This window comes from Oncorhynchus mykiss, chromosome 5 (assembly GCF_013265735.2).
Source record: "Oncorhynchus mykiss isolate Arlee chromosome 5, USDA_OmykA_1.1, whole genome shotgun sequence".
In the NCBI taxonomy this organism is placed as follows: Eukaryota; Metazoa; Chordata; class Actinopteri; order Salmoniformes; family Salmonidae; genus Oncorhynchus; species Oncorhynchus mykiss.
Window position 1 is genome coordinate 9909467 of NC_048569.1, and position 24509 is coordinate 9933975.

Here is a 24509-nt window from a genome sequence, read left to right on the forward strand (position 1 = left end):
AGGATGTGAGAGGGTTAAAACTCAAAACGCCTCAAATTGTGTCTATTTGTTGAAGGTCTAGCTAACACTTGTATAATACAGAATCTGACCATTTTCAATGGTTAAATTATAACAAATGAGAGATGACACTGGACATATGATCATTGGGAAGACTGGTATTCTCAAGCTCCCTGATTGGGTCAATACTGACTATTTGGGTTTGATACTTAAGCAATAAGGCCTGAGGGGGTGTGGTATATGGCCAATATACCACGGCTAAGGGCTGTTCTTATGTATGACGCAATTTGTAGTGCTAGGACACAGCCCTTAGCCGTGGTATATTGGCCATATACCACAAACCCCCGAAGTGCCTTATTGCTATTTTAAACTGGTTACCAACGTAATTAGAGCAGTAAAAATAAATGTTTTGTCATACCTGTAGTATACGGTCTGTTTGGCTGACAGCCGTGTAATATCAGACCGTATACTACAGGTATGACAAAACATTTATTTTTACTGCTCTAATTACGTTGGTAACCAGTTTAAAATAGCAATGAGGCACTTTGGGGGTTTGTGGTATATGGCCACTATACCACGGCTAAGGGCTGTATCCTAGCACTACGAATTGCGTCATACATAAGAACAGCCCTTAGCCGTGGTATATTGGCCATATACCACACACCCCCTCGGGCCTTATTGCTTAAATATACCACGGCTGTCAGCTAATCAGCATTCATGGCTCGAACCACCCAGTTTATACTTAAAAATGAAACACTAATTCACACTGTACTCCTTAAGTCAGCTTGTGCCCCCTTCATCAATGTGCTTTGACTCAGGGAATTTAACACTGCCCATAATAACCTCAAACTGGCTGGGCCGTTCGGTGGGATCTGTTCATCTATCTAATCAACTTCACTCCGATCGGCCTGCTGTACCCATGAAACACCATTGAAGAGACTATAAGGACATTTATTATTTGTAGTTGCAAAAGTCTGTAGTAGCTTCATGGAAAACTTCACAAGAGGATAATTAGAACAAACACTTACCTATCTTCCACATAGACATTGGACATCTGTCTTACCATGTGTTGCAGGGTAGAAACTTAATATTTGAAATATAGTAAATATTTGATGTGCTCACCCAAGTAATAAAATCACTGACTGAGTTTTTACATTATGTTTATTGTATATTGTAGAATAGATTGTACATGGATTACCATATGTGGATGACATAAGACCAAACCACTTCATGGTTGACAGCTAGAGGGGATCAGTATAATCATTCAATTGAATAAATGAGTGTAAAATCTATTTCTATTGGCATTAGATACAGTTGCCCCTCTCCCTTCAAGCAATGAAAAGGCAGGAAATGCCCTCTTGTTCAGTTAGTTATATTCCCATACCTGTTTGCATTTGTCCTCTGCCCCCTTTTTGTCTCCTTCTGCTTGCTCTGCCCGATCAATAGCATTCTCCTTATCCAGTTTCAACATTTGCATTTTCTTCTTGATGGCTTCCATGGTTACTGTTGTTTTCTCTCTCCTAATAACAGGCGAAAAGGGTTCAGAGTTGGTTCTCTCGACGGACGCGCACGAGCCACACAGAGGACAGAGGACTGAAGTTCACAGAAGCAGCACCTCGAGCCGAGTGATGAGACAAAGCTAGTCTGGATTAGGTAAGGGAGGATGGGAGGATGTAATTCTGTCCAGAGCCCAATACTTTTTTTGGAAAGTTCAGATAAATCACGCCCGAGCTAGAGTGACGTCGCGCGCCTGTGATTCGTTCAAAGCGTTGGGTAGGAATTAAGCGCACAGATTTTGTCCATTTTTGGGAGGCTCCGATTTCATATAATGTTCGAATGTCTGTGGTATGATATTGGACCTAAATATATCTGTAGACACAGGGATATAGGTGCCCACACCATGAAATGAAAAGGTTGGCCATATTTAATAGGTATACTTGGATGTTTTTAGTTTCCCCTGTATTTGCCGTTTTCTAACCGAGCGCACTGGGGGAAGCAATTAGGCATGGTTTTAACCAGCTCATGTAAAAGTTATAGCCTTCATGCGCTCTTCCTCTTCATGGGTTCATTTATGTCCACATTTAATACAATTTGCACCCTTGACGACACTACAGCCAGTGTCGTCTTAGTTTGGTCTCCTGAACTAGGCTTGTTCATTGATAAAAGTCTGCCAGGGCATGGGTTGTTTCTAATGGTATTTCAAAGAGGGGGAAATAACAATAACAAGTTGTAACAACAGTCAAAAGTTATGTTTCCAAGACTGAGGGTAGTCGGTGCCGGTTAGCAGCAGCCACCTGGGGACGAAGTTGGTCTTTGGTGAAGAATGACCGGTCACACACGACAAGGTACAGTATGGAACCAAGGGGAAATGTATTTGTGACTGACTAGGCTACTGTAGACTTGATGCGACTAGAATTCGTTCACAATGGCGAGTCTATTTTACTCATGTTAATTTGTCTGAATATCAGCATAGCAGGTCATATTATGATATGAATCATTGATAAAGTAGTGACTTCAACATTTTAAGGTTTAATAAAGAGAAATAAAATAACTTCTCAGGGAAAACCAGCTTTATTGACCATAAATCTCTTTTACAATACTATTGAGATGGTGATCCCATAGCACTGTTAATACATGTATATAGTATCAAAATCAGAAAGGTCAACAAAACAATTAGAAAATGAAAAGAAAAAAAAAAACACTCAAGTTAGGCTTTCCCTATGTTTGTCATCAACACATAGGCAACTTAACAGTTGTTTTCTATCCAACTATTTTGATTAAGAGAAAAGAGAAAACAAATGTTTGTATAAGAGTGGATTTATATGATGTGTTAAGTTAAACAAATGGATAAGTGCACTTGAAGATGGGAAAATGTTAACAGTTAAATACAATTATTTGTAAAATACATATAGCAGGCACTTTTTGACTCAATGATATGTTGAAAGAACGTTAGGTTACAAGGAGGCCTCTGACAATGTGAAATAGGCTGGCAATTCAGGGTACATGGTGGTTAATAACAACATTGGACACATTATCCTTTGCATACAATGGCCATCATAGGATTGTACTGCGACAAGAGAAATTACCCCAAAAATACATATCTAAATTTGTTTCTAAAGATCTACTGGTTACAGTTGGCTATTAGATGCATATTACACAGTCAACATCTGATAAAGATTTTAACCACTCAATAGCATCCGAAGGAACAGCCATTCATGATTCAAAACAATGTCCTGAAGAAAGCAAAGTATGGCTTTATGAGCTTCAAACACAGTTAATATCAGGTCCAAAAGTTCATATGATGACACAAACAAATACTCACATATACTTTATTAACATATAAATGTAATAGAAGATACCATTTGTAACACATTTCATAGCATTATTTCTCTTAAAAAAAAAAGAAAAAAAAAAAAGATATGTTTTCTCTCTATGAATTGTTTAATCGCAAAGTAAATCATTGCACCTCTGGTTCCAAATTGCAACAAAATACAGATACATTTCATTGGTTGAAATAAAAAGACAACACACATTCTTGTTAAACGATGTCTTCTTTGGGATCTGACCAAAGCCACAGTTGTTTATGGTAAACACCTAGCCGAGCTCTGTGTTGTACGGTGACCGACCGACCGTCTCTTACCATTCACCCTGGCCAGTTAAAATCATTGGTCAGTCAAGTAAGGTCTCAACATTTACCCGCTGTAAGCCCACCTTTTGGTGACTGCATTTTTCTAATCCCCCCCCCCCCCAAAAAACAGAAAAACGGACACCGCCTAACAGATGGTTATTGTGCTCACTAAAATAATAGCATGCTAGCGTTAAAGGCAAATATCAGTTATTGGCAGGAGGATGTGAATTTAATCAAAACGGTGAAGCGGCAGTGAACACATGCAATCTAGGACCTAAACGCTCAATTAAATCACAAACTATCATGGACTACCTCAAAGACTTGGATGCATATATATATATATTTTTTTAGCATGATCCAAAAAACAAAACCAGTGGCACTGTAACGCTCTTGAAGGTGAGAAATAAATCTAAGAAAAGAAATACACTTAAAATAAACATCCTAATACAGCTTTCACTTTTTACCCCTTTAATTATCTCACCCTAATATTGCTCCTCTTCAAGCATAACACCTCTTAGTTTTCCTCTTTTCTCTAATATAGCCTGGGGATGTAGCCCCTGAACATCGGATTTGTCTTCGCTGTATATATATATGTGTGTGTGTGTGTGTGTGTGTGTGTGTGTGTGTGTGTGTGTGTGTACACGTTTCATCACTGCTCCTGCCCGTCCTCCCTGAGCTCGGAGGGCAGGAACTTGTACTGCTGCTGTCGGATGGTGGCCAGCTTCTTTCTGGCCTCGTCCAACTCCCTCTCCTTCCTCAGCATTTCCTCCTGGGCAGCAATGATCTAACAGACAGAACACCACTGGTTAACACCCTGATCTAACAGGCAGAACACGACTGGTTAACACCCTGATCTAACAGGCAGAACACGACTGGTTAACACCCTGATCTAATAGACAGAACACGACTGGTTAACACCCTGATCTAACAGGCAGAACACGACTGGTTAACACCCTGATCTAATAGACAGAACACCACTGGTTAACACCCTGATCTAACAGGCAGAACACGACTGGTTAACACCCTGATCTAATAGACAGAACACCACTGGTTAACACCCTGATCTAATAGACAGAACACCACTGGTTAACACCCTGATCTAACAGGCAGAACACGACTGGTTAACACCCTGATCTAACAGGCAGAACACGACTGGTTAACACCCTGATCTAATAGACAGAACACCACTGGTTAACACCCTGATCTAACAGGCAGAACACCACTGGTTAACACCCTGATCTAATAGACAGAACACCACTGGTTAACACCCTGATCTAACAGGCAGAATACGACTGGTTAACACCCTGATCTAATAGACAGAACACCACTGGTTAACACCCTGATCTAACAGGCAGAACACCACTGGTTAACACCCTGATCTAACAGGCAGAACACCACTGGTTAACACCCTGATCTAACAGGCAGAACACAACTGGTTAACACCCTGATCTAACAGGCAGAACACAACTGGTTAACACCCTGATCTAATAGACAGAACACCACTGGTTAACACCCTGATCTAATAGACAGAACACCACTGGTTAACACCCTGATCTAACAGGCAGAACACAACTGGTTAACACCCTGATCTAACAGGCAGAACACAACTGGTTAACACCCTGATCTAACAGGCAGAACACCACTGGTTAACACCCTGATCTAATAGACAGAACACCTCTGGTTAACACCCTGCTCTAACAGGCAGAACACGACTGGTTAACACCCTGATCTAATTGACAGAACACAACTGGTTAACACCCAGAACACACCTCCTCTCATACATAGATGAACAGAACAGGCATATGGAAACACAGGTACACACATCAACAGAAATACAAAACATACCTCGTGATCTTTAAGAAAATAATTCTGAATGTGAATTTGGGTGTCATAGAATGACACTGTCTTCCTCTATTGCACTGAAATAATCCTTACATCGATAGGAAGTTTGTGTGAAAATTCAAGCAGGCTCTCATGGCCCTCTGCTTACCTGAGCAATGCCGCCCACCATCCTGCTCTTAACAACCACGGCCTGCTCGTCTTGGGCGTCAAAGGCTGCTTTCTGTGCCGCCTTTACCAGGCTATCGGAGGCCCTCTTAACAGCATTTCCGGCAGCCTGTGGAAGTTCAGAATGGACAGTAGGGACAAGGTGACACAATCTCTAAGCCAAAACCCAAAGCATTGTCACTTTAAGATGCTTACAGACACATACTTTTCTGTGATATTCAGCACATTGTGTGCAGGCCTTTAAAGACGAGTGTAATCACATTTCAATACTGTAGCTCTGTAAGTAAAAAACAAAATTCCAGACAGGATTTTAAAAATGAATTGGGTTCCCAAAAGGGGTGTGGAACACTGGCGACTGACTGACACATAGCTTTCGGTTAAGACCATTACTTCTCCACTTCTACTGTTCATAAACAGTGCCCCTGGAAAGGGAATGTCTGCCTCCGCCAGAGCTAATGCCTCTCTCTTCACGCTTGGGGATTGCTTTAAAAGGCAATAAGGAGCTGTTCGCCGTAGTTCACTTGAAGCAAAACATACTTGTTACCGAGACTCACTTGGCAGCCCATTACAAACAAGGAGACGCGTTTTTTTTTTCTCCTTTTGAGGCTTCGCTGAGAGAAAATAGGTACCGTGCTGGCAAGGCTAGAGCTGCTTTCCTGTCCAATTCTCCCTCCCCTTATACTATCTCTATGGTCGGAATGTCACTGTTAGCTTAGACCTGACATAAAACACAATGCTAGACAACCCCGTCGGATCCCCAACAGCTGCTAGTCAGTAATAGACGCCAGGTTTGTTTTCCTGGTACTGACCAAAATAGGGTACAGGTGGGGGAGGTTGAAATGGATAAAACCAACTGTCAAATTTAAAAACTCCTTTCACACTATTGTGCAAATCTGAACCATCTTGTGCTGGCTTGGTTATTCTTCTTTCAGTCATTTTCAGCACCCTTCCAGCAACTATGGAGGGATCGTCACCAGGCAGGGGCAGCACAGTTTGGTTTGGCTTGGCTCGGTAGTGGGAAGTGGGTTCATTGTTTTATTTTTTATGCCCAAGGCAAAATATCTCGTACAAACCCCAAGTGGTTTTGTTTCATACATTTGATATACACAGTTGTAAAAATAGATTGCTATCCTTTCCTGAGGTGTATTTCCATACCACTTTGATCCGACAGCATTTGTCGAGTATGTCAGGGATGTGCAGTATATGGCTTCATTTAGCAATTTGCCTCATGGCTATCACCACAAACATGTCATAACATTATTGATTTTATACAAAGGGTTAACAGCATTAAAAACCCAGATGATTTCCAAACCATACATTTTTCAAAAAAACGTGATACTACATTCACCAACACTGGTTGTCAAGTGTTATTCATTGCCGTGTAAAGCAAAACTACCCAAGCACTGGTCGATTGTTCTAGAACTTTGCAGGTTGCTATGGCAAACAAAAATGGTTGCTATGGAGTCTATACCTCCCTTGCTAGCTAGCCAACTACACAGCTAACAATTCACTTCAAACTGGAGCTGTTAAGACTGGAAACTAGCTGCATTTTGTTTCTTTTTTTCGTGTTTATCAATTGTCGAGGCTTTTTACAATGGAAATCAGATGTATAAGTTGCATGGCTGGGCAGACGAGACAGTGGATCTGTAGTTGTAGTAGTAGCAGTGCGTTGCTAAGCAACAACGTAACCTATGGCACTTTTTTATGAATGTGGCCATGTGTATGTTGTCTAGTATATCATAGGCCGGATAGACCAACAATGGCAATTCCAATCCAACCATTGTATAATGACTATTTAACCCCCTCTGGTCTGATACCCCCTGTTGCCTTCACTTCATGTCAGGGCCAGTCAGAATACCCATACACCCTGCGGCCACTTACCTACCACACAAGCCTTACACATAGCACTACAATCGACTCTTAATCTTAACAGGTTTAATAACCAGGCAACGTTGACTAACTACATGGCCTTTCCAAAGGGATTGGAAACAAACGTGGAGTCGTCAACTTCTCCAGTGTGGCAGTAATCAAAGGCCGCAGCTAGGGTTACGACATTTTCAAAGGCAATGTATGTTGTTTTGAGAGACACTGTATACACAACTATATGGGAATGACCCAGCAGCAGCTGCAAGCCCGGAACAGCAGGAGATAAGCCGCTGCTGATTGGGATGAGAGAATATGAGCCGGTTGGCTGGTAGGTGTGCATAGAGCTGGGGGGAGATCCTGTAACTACACAGGATCGACTATTTCCAGAGAGCGGACTGACTGTGGATGGCCCACGTCAGTAATGGTGGGACAGTTTTGATAGGCTGGACTTCTGATTTTCACACACAGTTCTGAAACAGAATACCCTCCATATATGGATTCTGGAAATTATGAGTTTCCATGACGACACACCTCTAAAAGATAGTTTGCTAAACAGGAAGTTAAATTTATCTTCTGCTGTGTCACCAGAGAATACTGACAGATACGTTTCTACTGAGGTCTGAATGAGTTGGCACCTCGCAGTACTTATCATATGGAGAAAAAGATTGGGGCCTTTGGAGACAATAGACAAGAGGGGGGGGGGGGGGGGGGGGGGGTCTCCTCACCCGTCCTTTTCTTTATGGAACAGACACTTCTAGAAATACTGTAGCAATGGGATGTTAATAGATAGAGCCATTGATTTAGACCGTGACACGTCTCCCTCCCTTGGAAACCATTTCTCAGCTCCGGCCTCCTTCAAATGAGCCCCAAATGTGGTCTTTGACAAAAAAAAATGTTTCTAAGAAATAAAAACTGCAGAACCCCAGAAGGACTGGTCTAAGCTGGTCTAAACGTTATTGTTGAAGAGGCAGTAGAGAGAAAAGCCACAATTAAAATCAAATGGCAGGGACGTAGTTTAGGCAAGAAAAGGTACAGTGGGTATTGACAGTGTCTGTAGCCATTAAAGACTAATAGCATACAAAACGGAAATCACTGTGACCAAATCAGGAATTGCTTCACTGCGAGGGTTAAGGCTGTGCTAAAAACAACAAAGACACACGTCACCCACCCTATGGGATACTCAGTCTTTATGACACTATGGGATACTCAGTCTTAATGACACTATGGGATACTCAGTCTTTATGACACTATGGGATACTCAGTCTTAATGACACTATGGGATACTCAGTCTTTATGACACTATGGGATACTCAGTCTTAATGACAGAGTCATAGCAAGTTTACTACTGTTTCACCATCGAAAAACCTTTTGACTGACTGTTTATCATCAACTGACCCCCCCCCCCCCCCCCCCCGTCACATTAGTTTTTATGTACAGACTGAGCAGACAGAGCAGCTGCCGGGCGGTGGGGGGGGGGGACACAATGGGAGAAGTTCTATAAGTACATAGCACTCTGACCTGTAGCCTCTTCATGGTCTGGGAGTCCTGGTCAGCCTTGACCTTGCAGGCCACCAGGAGCTGGGCAGTGGAGGCAGACACCTGCTTGGCTGAGCTGACAAGCTTCTCCTCACTGGCGTGGCCCTGCACCGCCGAGTTGGCCGCCTCGCACAGGTTGCTGGTCGCTGCAGCAACCATTCGGGCCTAGTGGAATAGAGAGTTGGAGAAGAGGGTTGTGAATGTATTCGGTTTGTCATCAAATCGGTGAGATACATGAATGCCTCTATTGTTAATTCACATGTGTAGACAAGAAATGATGCCACCATAAATATGAATAAGTTATATTCCTTAGTAATGGTGCTACTTTAGGTAGATTTTGATCATCTATTGGTTAAGGAATATTCAAATACCTCATCTACTGCTTAAGGAATATTCAAATACCTCATCTACTGGTTAAGGAATGTTCTAATACCTCATCTACTGGTTAAGGAATATTCAAATACCTCATCTACTGGTTAAGGAACGCTCTAATACCTCATCTACTGGTTAAGGAATGCTCTAATACCTCATCTACTGGTTAAGGAACGCTCTAATACCTCATCTACTGGTTAAGGAATATTCAAATACCTCATCTACTGGTTAAGGAATATTCAAATACCTCATCTACTGGTTAAGGAATATTCAAATGCCTCATCTACTGGTTAAGGAATATTCAAATGCCTCATCTACTGGTTAAGGAATATTCAAATGCCTCATCTACTGGTTAAGGAATATTCAAATGCCTCATCTACTGGTTAAGGAATATTCAAATGTATCATCTACTGGTTAAGGAATATTCAAATGCCTCATCTACTGGTTAAGGAATGCGCTAATACCTCATCTACTGGTTAAGGAATGCTCTAATACCTCATCTACTGGTTAAGGAATGCTCTAATACCTCATCTACTGGTTAAGGAATGCTCTAATACCTCATCTACTGGTTAAGGAATGCTCTAATACCTCATCTACTGGTTAAGGAATGCTCTAATACCTCATCTACTGGTTAAGGAATGCTCTAATACCTCATCTACTGGTTAAGGAATGCTCTAATACCTCATCTACTGGTTAAGGAATGTTCTAATACCTCATCTACTGGTTAAGGAATGCTCTAATACCTCATCTACTGGTTAAGGAATGCTCTAATACCTCATCTACTGGTTAAGGAACGCTCTAATACCTCATCTACTGGTTAAGGAATATTCAAATACCTCATCTACTGGTTAAGGAATATTCAAATGCCTCATCTATTGGTTAAGGAATATTCAAATGCCTCATCTACTGGTTAAGGAATATTCAAATGCCTCATCTACTGGTTAAGGAATATTCAAATGCCTCATCTACTGGTTAAGGAATATTCAAATGTATCATCTACTGGTTAAGGAATATTCAAATGCCTCATCTACTGGTTAAGGAATGCTCTAATACCTCATCTACTGGTTAAGGAATGCTCTAATACCTCATCTACTGGTTAAGGAATGCTCTAATACCTCATCTACTGGTTAAGGAATGCTCTAATACCTCATCTACTGGTTAAGGAATGCTCTAATACCTCATCTACTGGTTAAGGAATGTTCTAATACCTCATCTACTGGTTAAGGAATGTTCAAATACCTCATCTACTGGTTAAGGAACGCTCTAATACCTCATCTACTGGTTAAGGAATTACAGTGACACTTACGGCTGAAATGAGACCTTGAGACCACTGTCCATCATCCACTGCATTCGCTGGGCAGGCACCGACCTGAGAGAGCACAACAAAAGAGAGAGGGAGAGTTAGTCTGAGCACACAGGTCTGGGGAGAGAGTTAGTCTGGTCTGTGGAGAGAGTTAGTCTGGGCACACGGGCCCGGGGAGAGTGTAAATCAGGCCCGGGGAGAGTGTAAATCAGGCCCGGAGAGAGTGTAAATCAGGCCCGGGGAGAGTGTAAAGCCGGCCCGGGGAGAGTGTAAATCAGGCCCGGAGAGAGTGTAAATCAGGCCCGGAGAGAGTGTAAATCAGGCCCGGAGAGAATGTAAATCAGGCCCGGAGAGAGTGTAAATCCGGCCTGGGCCACTCAGACGGTGTTGAATGACTACAGCATGAGTTAAGTTAGACGTTAATTCCCAGCAGACACAGCTGGGCAAAACTGGTTGAAAAGACGTCAAAATTACATTATTTCAATCAGTGAATTGCCCCCTGGGTAGGCCCCATACCGTACTGATAACTCTGGTGCGCTTACCTTCCCTTGGGCCACCAGTTCCCTCTGGGCGGCTGAGGCAGCTTTGACCAGAGCACTGGTGGCGGCTGCGATCGATTTGGCCGCCTCCAGGATCTGCTCCTCGAAGTTCAGGCTCTCGTCCGCTTCCTGTTAACAAAACACAGAGAATGTTGGAGTCACGAAACACGTTAAACACGCCATAACCTACTTTATGGCGCGACAAGTTGAGGACGCGTTTACAATACACATCCTGAGTGGTGTTAATAGGCCTGTTCTACTCTACACCACTATGATGAGTACAGAGGGTGTCAACTACAGTATGTAACTCAAGCCCCCAACTCAAACATGAACATCTAAATGGATATCTAGTAGAGGTCGACCGATTTATCGGAATGGCCGATTAATTGGGTCCGATTTCAAGTTATAACAATCGGAAACCGATTTTTTAAAATTTGTATTATTATAATATGTATTTTTTACACCTTTATTTAATCTTTATTTAACTAGGCAAGTCAGTTAAGAACACATTCTTATTTACAATGACGGCCTAGGAACGGTGGGTTAACTTCCTTGTTCAGGGGCAGAACGACAGATTTTCACCTTGTCAGCTTGGGGGATCCAATCTTGCAACCTTACAGTTAACTAGTCCAACGCTCTAACCACCTGCCTCATTGCACTCCACGAGGAGCCTGCCTGTTACGCAAATGCAGTAAGCCAAGGTAAGTTGCTAGCTAGCATTAAACTTATCTTGTAAAAAACAAATCAATCTTATCATAATCACTAGTTAACTACACATGGTTGATGATATTACTAGTTTATCTAGCGTGTTGCATATTAACGATGCAGTGCGTATTCGCAAAAAAAGACTGTCCTTATTCCAATGTGTACCTAACCATAAACATCAATGCCTATCTTAAAATCAATACACAGAAGTATATATTTTTAAACCTGAATATTTAGCTAAAAGAAATCCAGGTTAGCAGGAAATATTAACCAGGTGAAATTGTGTGACTTCTCTTGCGTTCATTGCACGCAGAGTCAGTGTATATGCAACAGTTTGGGCAGCCTAATTTGCCAGAATATTACATAATTATGACATAACATTGAAGGTTGTGCAATGTAACAGCAATATTTAGACTTATGGATGCCACCCATTAAATAAAATACGGAACGGTTCCGTATTTTACTGAAAGAATAAACGTCTTATTTTCGAGATCATAGTTTCCGGGTTCGGCCATATTAATGACCTAAGGCTCGTATTTCTGTGTGTTATCAAGTTATAACTAAGTCTATGATTTGATAGAGCAGTCTGACTGAGCGGTGGTAGGCACCAGCAGGCTTGTAAGCATTGATTCAAACAGCACTTTCGTGCATTTGCCAGCAGCTGTTTATGACTTCAAGCCTATCAACTCCCGAGATTAAGCTGGTGTAACCAATGTGAAATGGCTAGCTAGTTAGTGGGGTGCACGCTAATAGCGTTTCAAACATCACTCGCTCTGAGCCTTGGAGTGGTTGTTTCCCTTGCTCTGCATGGGTAACACTGCTTCGAGGGTGGCTGTTGTCGTTGTGTTCCTGGTTCGAGCCCAGGGAGGAGCGAGGAGAGGGACGGCAGCTATACTGTTACACTGGCAATACTAAAGTGCCTATAAGAACATCCAATAGTCAAAGGTTAATGAAATACAAATGGTATAGAGCGAAATAGTCCTATAATTCCTATAATAACTACAACCTAAAACTTCTTACCGGGAAATATTGAAGACTCATGTTAAAAGGAACCACCAGCTTTCATATGTTCTAATGTTCTGAGCAAGGAACTTAAATGTTAGCTTTCTTACATGGCACATATTGCACTTTTACTTTCTTCTCCAACACTTTGTTTTTGCATCATTTAAACCAAATTGAACATGTTTCATTATTTATTTGGGCTAAATTGATTTTATTGATGTATTATATTAAGTTAAAATAAGTGTTCATTCAGTATTGTTGTAATTGTCATTATTACAAAAAAATAAATAATAATTGGCCGATTAATCGGTATCAGCTTTTTTGGTCCTCCAATAATCGGTATCGAAAAATCATAAATTAGTCAACCTCTAATATCTAGACATTTTAAGTGGACGGTATCATTACTCTAGGGGTGTTCAAAGTGGACAGCGGACAGCTAACTAGTCTAGGAGGCCTCTATCCTTGAGGTCAAGGCTGCGTAACCCTTTGAACGAGGAGTGGAGCACCAATACATGGTCTCTTATCCATAGGTGGAGGGTTAGTGTGTGACTTTGTCCCCTGCAGAGAGGCTTAGCTGGCTGGGCGAGGCATGGGGACCTCCTGACGCGGGCAGAAAAAGCCTCCTCACCTTGGGTTTGGTGCGGGGCCTCAGCAGCTCCAGTTTCCTGGCGGCTGCTTCAATGGCAGCAGCAGCTCCCAGAAGCTCGTTCTCAGCGATGACCGTGGGGTCCTCGGGGTCCACCCATTCCGTTCCTGTTGACACACACAAACGACATGTTAGTGCTAAACAACAGTACTCTTATTTATGGTCACTATGAGGCATTACTGAATGCTCCTGTACAGTACATCACATGGTTATCTTCATAACAGTTTTTGTCACACAGAACAATATGCCTCAAAGTTGTACTCTCAAAATGGAATGGTAATAAACATTAATTTTGCAGGTATATACAGTGTGTTGGTAGCCCATTGGTCCAGTGCATCACATTCAACATCACATGGTTACCATATACACACTGTTATAGTTCTCTTCCAAAGGAATATAGATTTCCTTTCCACCAGTGAAAAAAGTGAATATTTAAGTTATCCTTTTTAGATAAAACGAATAAATCTATTCACACCACCAAATAACTGATTAAAACACACTGTTTTGCAATGAAGGTCTACAGTAGCCTCAACAGCACTCTGTAGGGTAGCACCATGGTGTAGCCGGAGGACAGCTATTTTCCATCCTCCTCTGGGTATATTTACTTCAATACAAAACCTAGGAGGCCCATTGTTCTCACCCCTTCCATAGACTTACACAGTAATGATGACAACTTCTGGAGGACATCCTCCAACCTATCAGAGCTCTTGCAGTATGAACTGATATGTTGTCCACCCAATCAATGGATAAGAGTATTAATCTAGTACTGAAAGAATAAGCTACAGCTAGCTAGCACTGCAGTGCATAAAATGTGGTGAGTGGTTGACTCAAAGAGAAAGACAATAGTTGAACAGTTTAGAACAAATTAGCTATATATATTTGATTGTATTTTTTTTCCACTTTCACTTAGCTAATGCAGCTAGCTAATTTAGCCTACTCAAACACTTGGTTCAAACAGAAAATAATTACATTTATGTTAGCTAGCTGGCTAAGGCTAAGTGATGATGCGGTTTGTATGTGGCAGATACAAAAGTGAACTGTTTGTGCGGGTGATCAGGGGTGTATTTATTCCGCAGATTCTGTTGAAAAACGTTTCTTAAACTAAAGCAAATGGAACGAAATCGGGCTAAACCTACCTGAGTTTGTACTAATGATTACACCTTAGATCAGCTTAGATGCAGGCAAGAGTGTGCAAGGCGGTATTGAATGTGTCACTGTCTGTCACCTTGATTACTCAAACTTGTCTCTTGACCTGTGCACCTATGTTATAAACTTTCATTCGTAGCCTAGGTTGTAGCAACCTCATGATGGGTATGGGGAAAATTTGAGTATCGTGTAGTAGCCTAAACCTATTGACGTTACATTGAGCTGGGTGAATGGATTATGAATGAGAGTCATCCAATATGCTGTAACACAAATAAGGACATGGTCATAAATCTCACTGATTTTAAACAGCACTGACCGCCACTGCTTTCCACATCCTCTGTCCTACTCATGTCTTTAGGTTGGTAATGTATTCATACTGCCGATATGATGGACAGCCTTTCAGTGGGCTGTTACCACGTACTGCTCACCACATCAATCTCTACGTCTTTTACCAGAGAGCAGATATAGACGTTCCTGTCTCATCGTCTGTTAAATCAAGACGTGGCATTATCACCAAGCCAGCGGCGAGGATTCCCTTTCAGGCTAAAGCATCTCTATCGGGGACTGCAGAAGATTGCTCTTTGGGGGGGCTCTAGTATTTCCCCTCTAAATCGGTGGGCGATGTGCTCATGGTGCTGGCTTGAGGACGACGCGCGGCTTGTTCTTGACACCTCCAGGATGGGGACTGGAGACGGCCGTGTGAAAGAGAAGGGCCTGTCGGGGCAGCAGCTGGGGGGGGGGGGGGGGGCTGTAAATTGAGTAAACGTTATGCGGGGCCCCCCTCTCTCTGACAGACTTGGGCTGAGTCTCATTCCAGAGAGGTGCTACCCTTCCTTTCTTTCTGCCCTCGTTCGATGTGCTTAACAAATCTGACATGACTAGGTATAGGTGTAAGCAATATCTCCGCCGGGTTTCAGTCATGCTGCTAACACCTATCCTGCCCTATTAGATCTGTGACGTAATAGCAAGCTAGGCCGGAGGGGGAGGGGACAACTTTCAGAAATAAACTACAACCATGGGAAGCTGCCATACTGCCTACTAAATCAACTACAGCCATGGAAAGCTGCCATGGGAAGCTGCCATACTGCCTACTAAATCAACTACAGCCATGGAAAGCTGCCATGGGAAGCTGCCACGCTTCCTCCTAAATAAACGACAGCCATGGGAAGCTGCCATGCTTCCTCCTAAATAAACAACAGCCATGGGAAGCTGCCATACTGCCTACTAAATAAACGACAGCCATGGGAAGCTGCCATACTGCCTACTAAATCAACTACAGCCATGAAAAGCTGCCATGGGAAGCTGCCACGCTTCCTCCTAAATAAACTACAGCCATGGAAAGCTGCCACGCTGCCTACTAAATCAACTACAGCCATGGAAAGCTGCCATGCTGCCTTTTGGATAAAGGCGTCCTCATGCTTCCCAGCCAAAACAGTTCGGAAGAGTTCATGCATATATTATGACAACATTTTGTGATGTTTTTGTTGGTTTTTGGTCATCGGTAAGGGTTTTTCAGCTGTTCAGGCGCACAACATAGTTTCTAGAGGCAAGCCGAAGTTCGGAGCCGAAAGTCTACGCCCCTTCGTCGGTGATTGGTTAACAGTAGAGATTCTTCAATAAAGTCTACACCCCTTCGTCGGTGATTGGTTAACAGTAGAGATTCTTCAATAAAGTCTCTCGTCACGCAACGAGAGACTAATCGTTTTCATGCACATTTTTTAAATTGAGAAATACTGCACCAAACAACTTAGTTAGATGTAGTTTGCTGAAAATATATGACAGATTTCTTGAGTTATCTTAGATTAATTCAGACTATTTTGAGGAAGTGAATACTCGCTATGGCTATGCCGCTTCTTTCTTGTTTTTCAAGCAAAGGTATTTTAAGGGAGTTCATTTCGTCTAGCTGAATTCAGCTAGGCGCCAGCCAAACGGAAGCCTGCTGACGCCTTAAGGAGGGGAGAGGTGGAAGAGCGATACGTGGGGAATGTAGTTCTGTAATAATAAGAGGTCAAGGTACCCTTCATGGCCTCGGCGGCCTGGATGAGCTCGGTGACGGAGCCTGCCACGCGCTTGGAGTAGTTAGCCAACTGCTGCTTGAGCTCGTGGCTGGGCTTCTGGATGATCTGTGGGAAGGGGACAAAGGAGAGACAACAACAGTTAGTTAGTCTCTCTCTCTCTCTCTACTAGGGTCTTTGTAAAACTAACACTGCAGCCAAAGACAGGGGATCTTTCGCAATGAATCTTTCCTCGAATCCTCTCTCCTCAAAAGACATTGGACCTTCTCCTCTAATACAGTTAAGGAGGAGGAGATAGGAGGAATCTTAGAAAGACTACTTGAGAGAGTGAGCCACAGCCTCCATTGACGTCTTCAAGACATTGCAATTCAATCTGGGCTTCTGGATGTCACCTGCTATACCTACTAACACAATGGAGTCTTCCATTTGGGAACATGAAAATGTAACACTGCTGGGTCTTCCATTTAGGACCATGAAAATGTAACACTGCTGGGTCTTCCATTTAGGACCATGAAAATGTAACACTGCTGGGTCTTCCATTTAGGACCATGAAAATGTAACACTGCTGGGTCTTCCATTTAGGACCATGAAAATGTAACACTGCTGGGTCTTCCATTTAGGACCATGAAAATGTAACACTGCTGGGTCTTCCATTTAGGACCATGAGACTATTTTGAACTCACAGTTAAAGGTCTTTAAAAAGAATTGGGTGACAAATTTAAGATAAAGATATCAGGCTATTTACATTAAGCAATAAATAAAAGGTGCTACAAAGACACCTTGTTAACAAACATAAACCATTCAGCCTCCACATGCCAAAGCACATTAGCAGTTTAGTCCAATTGGATATGGACATGGGTGATCATGTGGGAAGAGCTTGCTAGTTGGTAGTGGCAGGGTGGTAGTGGGAGAGGGTGGGTTATCCCAGAGCCATAGGCAGTGTCTGAATATGTTACCAGACATCAAATCTTTGCTTACCCCTGTACTGGTTTCTGCAATTCCTCTCAAAGCTCATTGGATGAGAGGATCCAAAGTACCTCCCTCGGTCCTCCTGCAATGAGCTTTGACAGGAATTCAGGAAACAAGATTTGACAGCTAGTAATGCTTTCAGACTCAGCCATAGATAGAGTTCAGCTAACTAGTTCAGAGTTCAGCCATTACAATGCATTCTCACCAGAAAGGACCAGCCTTGGAACATTTGGTGCCAACATGGCATGGTCTATAGACGTCTAGCCTCAAACAGTCAAACTCAGTATAACATATACAGTACATGGCTCCAACCAGCCCCAGGCAGTGCCCCACTCATTATGTGTGTGTGTGTCAGTGTCCTCAGAGTGTCCTCCAGTGAGATGGACCTGGCCAGTTGGGCCTGGCAGATGACAGGTGCAGGGCATTAACAGTGCTCTGTGCCTGTGGGACACACTGCGCCGAGGCACGCTGCGCTCCAGTTCATTCAGATGCGCTACTAGGAAAAGACAAGAGGAGCAGCGTGGCTGCACAGGAATGGGTGGCATGGCCGCTAGCTACACGCAAATACATACTGTACGTAGGTCTACACAGGGACGTAACACACACAGGAAAGTCACATTTACACACGGGAGTAACACACACACACACGTAATGAGTTGACCTGAGCCCCAAGGTCATGGAGAACTAGAATAAGGAACTTACACTTTTGAAACAATACAGGGCATGGGAAAGTAATGAGTTGTGTGTATTGTGCACTCAGGCAAAGAACTCCAACACACTCGGGCACAAACACATTATGTACATATACCTTGTACACACATTATGACAAACGCAAATCTCCATGCAGCGAGATAACATTAGTTGCATATGTGTTGTTAAGAACAATCTCTGTATTTCTCGATGCATTGATGTGTCAACTTGCTAAAAATCTAACATTATTTATAGTATTAGGATACTACCGCTTCTAGAATTAGGATACTACCATATTAGGATACTACCATATTAGGATACTACCATATTAGGATACTACCATATTAGGATACTACCATATTAGGATACTACCATATTAGGATACTACCATATTAGGATACTACCGCTTCCAGTATTAGGATACTACCATATTAGGACACTACCTCTTCTAGAATTAGGATACTACCGCTTCTAGTATTGGGATACTACCACTTCTAGTATTGGGATACTATCGCTTCTAGTATTGGGATACTACCATATTAGGATAATACCGCTTCTAGAATTAGGATACTACCGCTTCTAGAAATGGGATACTACCATATTAGGATACTACCGCTTCTAGAATTAGGATACTACCACTTCTAGAATTGGGATAATACCATATTAGGATACTACCACTTCTAGTATTAGGATGCTACCATATTAGGATACTACCGCTTCTAGAAATGGGATACTACCATATTAGGATACTACCGCTTCTAGAATTAGGATACTACCACTTCTAGAATTGGGATAATACCATATTAGGATACTACCACTTCTAGTATTAGGATGCTACCATATTAGGATACTACCGCTTCTAGTATTGGGATACTACCACTTCTAGTATTAGGATACTACCGCTTCTCGTATTAGGATACTACCGCTTCTATTATTAGGATACTACCGCTTCTATTATTAGGATACTACCATATTAGGATACTACCATATTAGGACACTACCGCTTCTAGAATTAGGGTACTATCGCTTCAGAGTATTAGGATACTACCATATTAGGATACTACCACTTTGAGTATTAGGATACTACCATATTAGGATACTACCATATTAGGATACTACCACTTCTAGTATTAGGATACTACCATATTAGGATACTACCGCTTCTAGTATTAGGATACTACCATATTAGGATACTACCGCTTCTGGTATTGGGATACTACCACTTCTAGAATTAGGATACTACCATATTAGGATAATACCACTTCTAGTATTGGGATACTACCATATTAGGATACTACCGCCTCTAGTATTAGGATACTACCGCTTCTAGAATTAGGATACTACCGCTTCTATTATTAGGATACTACCATATTAGGATACTACCATATTAGGATACTACCGCTTCTCGTATTAGGATACTACCATATTAGGAAACTACCGCTTCTAGTATTAGGATACTACCGCTTCTAGTATTAGGATACTACCGCTTCTAGTATTAGGATACTACCATATTAGGATACTACCGCTTCGATTATTAGGATACTACCACTTCTAATATTAGGATACTACCGCTTCTCGTATTAGGATACTACCGCTTCTATTATTAGGATACTACCGCTTCTAGAAATGGGATACTACCATATTAGGATACTACCATATTAGGATACTACCGCTTCTAGAATTAGGATACTACCGCTTCGAGTATTAGGATACTACCATATTAGGATACTACCACTTCTAGTATTAGGATACTATCGCTTCTAGTATTGGGATACTACCATATTAGGATACTACCGCTTCTAGAATTAGGATACTACCATATTAGGATACTACCGCTTCTAGTATTAGGATACTCCCACTTCTAGTATTAGGATACTATCGCTTCTAGTATTAGGATACTACCATATTAGGATACTACCGCTTCTAGAATTAGGATACTACCGCTTCTAGTATTGGGATACTACCATATTAGGATCCTACCGCTTCTAGTATTAGGATACTACCGCTTCTAGAATTAGGATACTACCGCTTCTATTATTAGGATACTACCATATTAGGATACTACCGCTTCTCGTATTAGGATACTACCGCTTCTAGTATTAGGATACTACCATATTAGGATACTACCGCTTCTAGTATTAGGATACTACCATATTAGGATACTACCGCTTCTAGTATTAGGATACTACCATATTAGGATACTACCGCTTCTAGAATTAGGATACTATCGCTTCTAGTATTGTGATACAACCATATTAGGATAATACCGCTTCTAGTATTGGGATACTACCATATTAGGATACCTCCGCTTCTAGTATTGGGATACTACCATATTAGGATACTACCATATTAGGATACTACCGCTTCTAGAATTAGGATACTACCGCTTCTAGAATTAGGATACTATCGCTTCTAGTATTGGGATACTACCATATTAGGATACTACCGCTTCTAGTATTAGGATACTATCGCTTCTAGTATTGGGATACTACCATATTAGGATACTATCGCTTCTAGTATTGGGATACTACCATATTAGGATACTACCGCTTCTAGTATTAGGATACTACCGCTTCTAGAATTAGGATACTACCGCTTCTAGTATTGGGATACTACCATATTAGGATACTACCGCTTCTAGTATTGGGATACTACCATATTAGGATACTACCGCTTCTAGTATTGGGATACTACCGCTTCTAGTATTAGGATACTACCATATTAGGATACTATCGCTTCTAGTATTGGGATACTACCATATTAGGATACTACCGCTTCTAGTATTGGGATACTACCATATTAGGATACTACCGCTTCTAGTATTGGGATACTACCGCTTCTAGTATTAGGATACTACCATATTAGGATACTACCGCTTCTAGTATTGGGATACTACCGCTTCTAGTATTAGGATACTACCATATTAGGATACTACCGCTTCTAGTATTGGGATACTAGCATATTAGGATACTACCATATTAGGATACTACCACTTTTAGTATTGGGATCCTACCGCTTCTAGAATTGGGATACTACCGCTTCTAGTATTAGGATACTACCACTTCTAGTATTAGGATACTACCACTTCTAGTATTAGGATACTACCACTTCTAGTATTAGGATACTACCACTTCTAGTAGCTATTATATTACATTTTGTGTGAAATTATCTTGCGGATAAAGTTCGGAACGACACAATTTTATGTTTACAACTTTTAAAGACCCACATCACTATGCTGAGAGTGTTTCCGTTTGAAAGAATACATATGTGTTTTTTGAGCTTCCATACTACACAATGAGGATGAGGAAGTGAATCTCTGGTTTCTCAAAAACAAGTGAAACGAAAACATTTTACATTTTATAAAAGCTAACCTTTTCTTTAAAACCAGCTTGAGAGCCAGGTAAGTGTAGATCTGAGGTAATATAATTGTATTAACAATTTTAGAGCCAGATAAGGAGAGATGTGTGGATCTGATCTAGGATCTGCTGAGGACAGTGTTTTCAGGGCGGTGAAAGTATGTCCCCAGAACTGAGTCAATGTAGCTCCACACTCGTGCAGTCAATCACATAGCCTTACTAATACTCACCGGCTACATCATCACAGTCAACAGTGAGACCCAGAACATTCACAGGAAATTGGGGGGAAATTGGGGGGAGGGTGGAGAGAAAATTCATCAGGACCTTTCGGTTACATTTTAATGGACATTTCATTTCACGGTGGAGAAAGTATAAGAAAATACCAGGTGAGAAAATGTGCATGGAAATGGTTCGTAATGTGATATCATCTTAACATCGTTTGATTTTCATGTAAATCTACAGTAATGAATAACTTAATCATGGCAGAATTATATCTTGAGATCTGTGCATGTGACAAAAAAATGTCTGAAATCTCCCATTGACATCAATGCATGATTTATGTGAAAGTCTGAGTCAGTCAACGTCCAAGTAAGCACACAGATTTCAAGTTACGATTTGTCCCTTTTGATTTATCTTTTTGCAACCAAACAAGCAATTTAACAGCTCCCAAATATAGTTCCAATATCCCTGCACCCTGAGGAAGTCCCTTGCTGATTAGTTCCTGAGTGGAATCCAAGAGCTCTAGTGGTCCCCATGTTAACCGATATCCCTTCCTTCTTAGAGGAGTGAGATTGCTACACACCATCTCTATAATAGACATGACTGTGGCTTAACACATTGCGCTCCCCGCCCACCAATTAGACCCGTCTTAGACAGGGGGTGTTGAGGAGGAAAAAGGACGTTGACATTATATGTGACCTCTGACATTGGGAGTGGGGGCGGGGCAATGGGTTGGTTTTAATGATAGATAAGGCTTTTTATGTCCCATGGCAACAGATATGTCATAAATCACATGGTAAATTAATCTCTTTGTGTGGTGGTGGGGGGAGGGTTTGGTGGTTGTGTGTCTTGGCAACACCTCTTGGGACAATATTGACACGCTTTGCTCAGTTATGGGGGCAGAGGGGCAGGTCTAGTATTTTGGGAGCTATAGGAATTGCTGTTTGAAACGGTCTCATATCCAGAGCCCTCTGAAAGATGTGGGGTGAAGGAACGGAGGGAGGGGGTGAAGGGAGGGAGATGATTTATTTTTATTTTAACCTTTATTTAACTAGGCAGGTCAGTTAAGAACAAAGTCTTATTTATAATGACGACCTACGCCGGCCAAACCTGGACGACACTGGGCCAATTGTGCTATAGGACTCCCAATCATAGCCAGTTGTGATACAGTCTGGATTCGAACCAGGGTGTCTGTAGTGACGCCTCATGCACTGAGATGCAGTGCCTTAGACCGCTGCACCACTCGGGAGGAGGGGGATGTGGGGTGAAGGTTGGGAGAGGGTGTGTGGGGTGGAGGGGGATGTGGGGTATGTGGGAGGTGTTGGTCTTGAGATGAACTCCCATGTAAGAATATACCCTCCCTAGTCCCCACAACCCTGACAGCAGTGGTGGTCACCACTAACTCTGGTCTTGGACATCTACTGTGTGTGGAGCCTGTTGTTCCAGCTCAGCACTAATGCACCTGATTCAACTAATCATGATCCAGTGATTCATGTTGTTCCAGCTCAGCACTAATGCACCTGATTCAACTAATCATCACCTTGATTCAGTGATTCATGTTGTTTAGTGCTAGTGGGCTTGAACCAACACCTACACATCAAAACATCCCCAGCAAAAAAATCAGCACTTTGACAAACAGCGGCATTTCTTACCGCTTAAATAAAATAATATTAAAATAAGAGATACATGTAATCTTACCACTAGCACATGCTCCAGCAGACCCAGGTAGCCCAAGGCACACTCGTTGCCATAGCGCAGGGCCCGGTTCTGAACTTCCTTGCTGACCTCTGGGTGGTAGGCGGCTTGCTGTGGAGACCACACAGACACACACATTAGTATGGGACATGTATGACTGGTGCACGAATAGATAACATTGGGTTTTTCTTTGCTGTATTCATAAATATTCACTTCGATAATTACAAAAAGGTATTAGAGAGCTCGTCATTCCAACTGGCATGCTAGCTGCTCCCATAGACTTCCAGTCATTGCGCTAATGCTAGTTATCAATGGCTCCAGAAACCACCTTCAACTTCCTTCAAACAGAGACATACAAATGGCATCCATGAGTTCATCGGACTCCGGGTAAGTAGAAAAAAATGCCTTAATTGCCAAAATCTTGAAGTATCCCTTTAAGGTTGTCGAGGGCGATTAGCTCCAAGGAGTTAGAGAAGATAAAGGTTATCTGAAAGTTATCTAAGGGTTGTCTTGACCCCTTTCTGACCTTGCACGAGTGCAGCATGTCGGCGATGGCCCTCCTGCTCAGGTTGGCCGTAGCGATTACGTCCTCCTGGCGACACGAGTTCCCAGCAGCCACTGCTTTGGCTGTTGCCTGGGTGATGCCTTTGGTCATGCGGATGAAATCCTCTGGAGTGGACGTCTTGGGGGGAGGATCGCCATTGCTGAACACCTGAGAGAGAACAAAACAGTAACTATTTACTTAGCCTGTTGGTAGCTATAATACTTGACTTTTTGTTATAATAGGACATTATATAAAAGGCCCATATGTGTATATA

General features: G+C 42.1%; 2 protein-coding genes across 12 annotated transcripts in view; both read right to left on the reverse strand.

Moving 5' to 3' along the window:
- tpm2 (tropomyosin 2 (beta)) overlaps positions 1 to 1754 on the reverse strand; it is a 31972-nt gene extending 30218 nt beyond the window's left edge. For all 6 annotated transcript variants that reach the window (XM_036976732.1, XM_021601612.2, XM_021601615.2 and 3 more), the window contains exon 1: positions 1382 to 1754. In XM_036976732.1, the coding sequence (XP_036832627.1) occupies positions 1382 to 1495 (114 nt within the window). In that variant the 5' untranslated portion in view covers positions 1496 to 1754. The remainder of the gene's footprint in view (positions 1 to 1381) is intronic.
- A 791-nt stretch (positions 1755 to 2545) lies between these two features.
- tln1 (talin 1) overlaps positions 2546 to 24509 on the reverse strand; it is a 147138-nt gene continuing 125174 nt past the window's right edge. For 4 of the 6 annotated variants that reach the window (XM_036976738.1, XM_036976734.1, XM_036976736.1 and 1 more), the window contains 10 exons: positions 24218 to 24403; positions 23695 to 23802; positions 22008 to 22010; positions 16765 to 16870; positions 13584 to 13708; positions 11252 to 11377; positions 10713 to 10775; positions 9017 to 9199; positions 5616 to 5741; positions 2546 to 4409 (listed from right to left, as the gene is read on the reverse strand). In XM_036976738.1, the coding sequence (XP_036832633.1) occupies positions 4275 to 4409; positions 5616 to 5741; positions 9017 to 9199; positions 10713 to 10775; positions 11252 to 11377; positions 13584 to 13708; positions 16765 to 16870; positions 22008 to 22010; positions 23695 to 23802; positions 24218 to 24403 (1161 nt within the window). In that variant the 3' untranslated portion in view covers positions 2546 to 4274. The remainder of the gene's footprint in view (positions 4410 to 5615; positions 5742 to 9016; positions 9200 to 10712; positions 10776 to 11251; positions 11378 to 13583; positions 13709 to 16764; positions 16871 to 22007; positions 22011 to 23694; positions 23803 to 24217; positions 24404 to 24509) is intronic. The other 2 variants (XM_036976739.1, XM_036976737.1) reach the window with 1 other exon arrangement.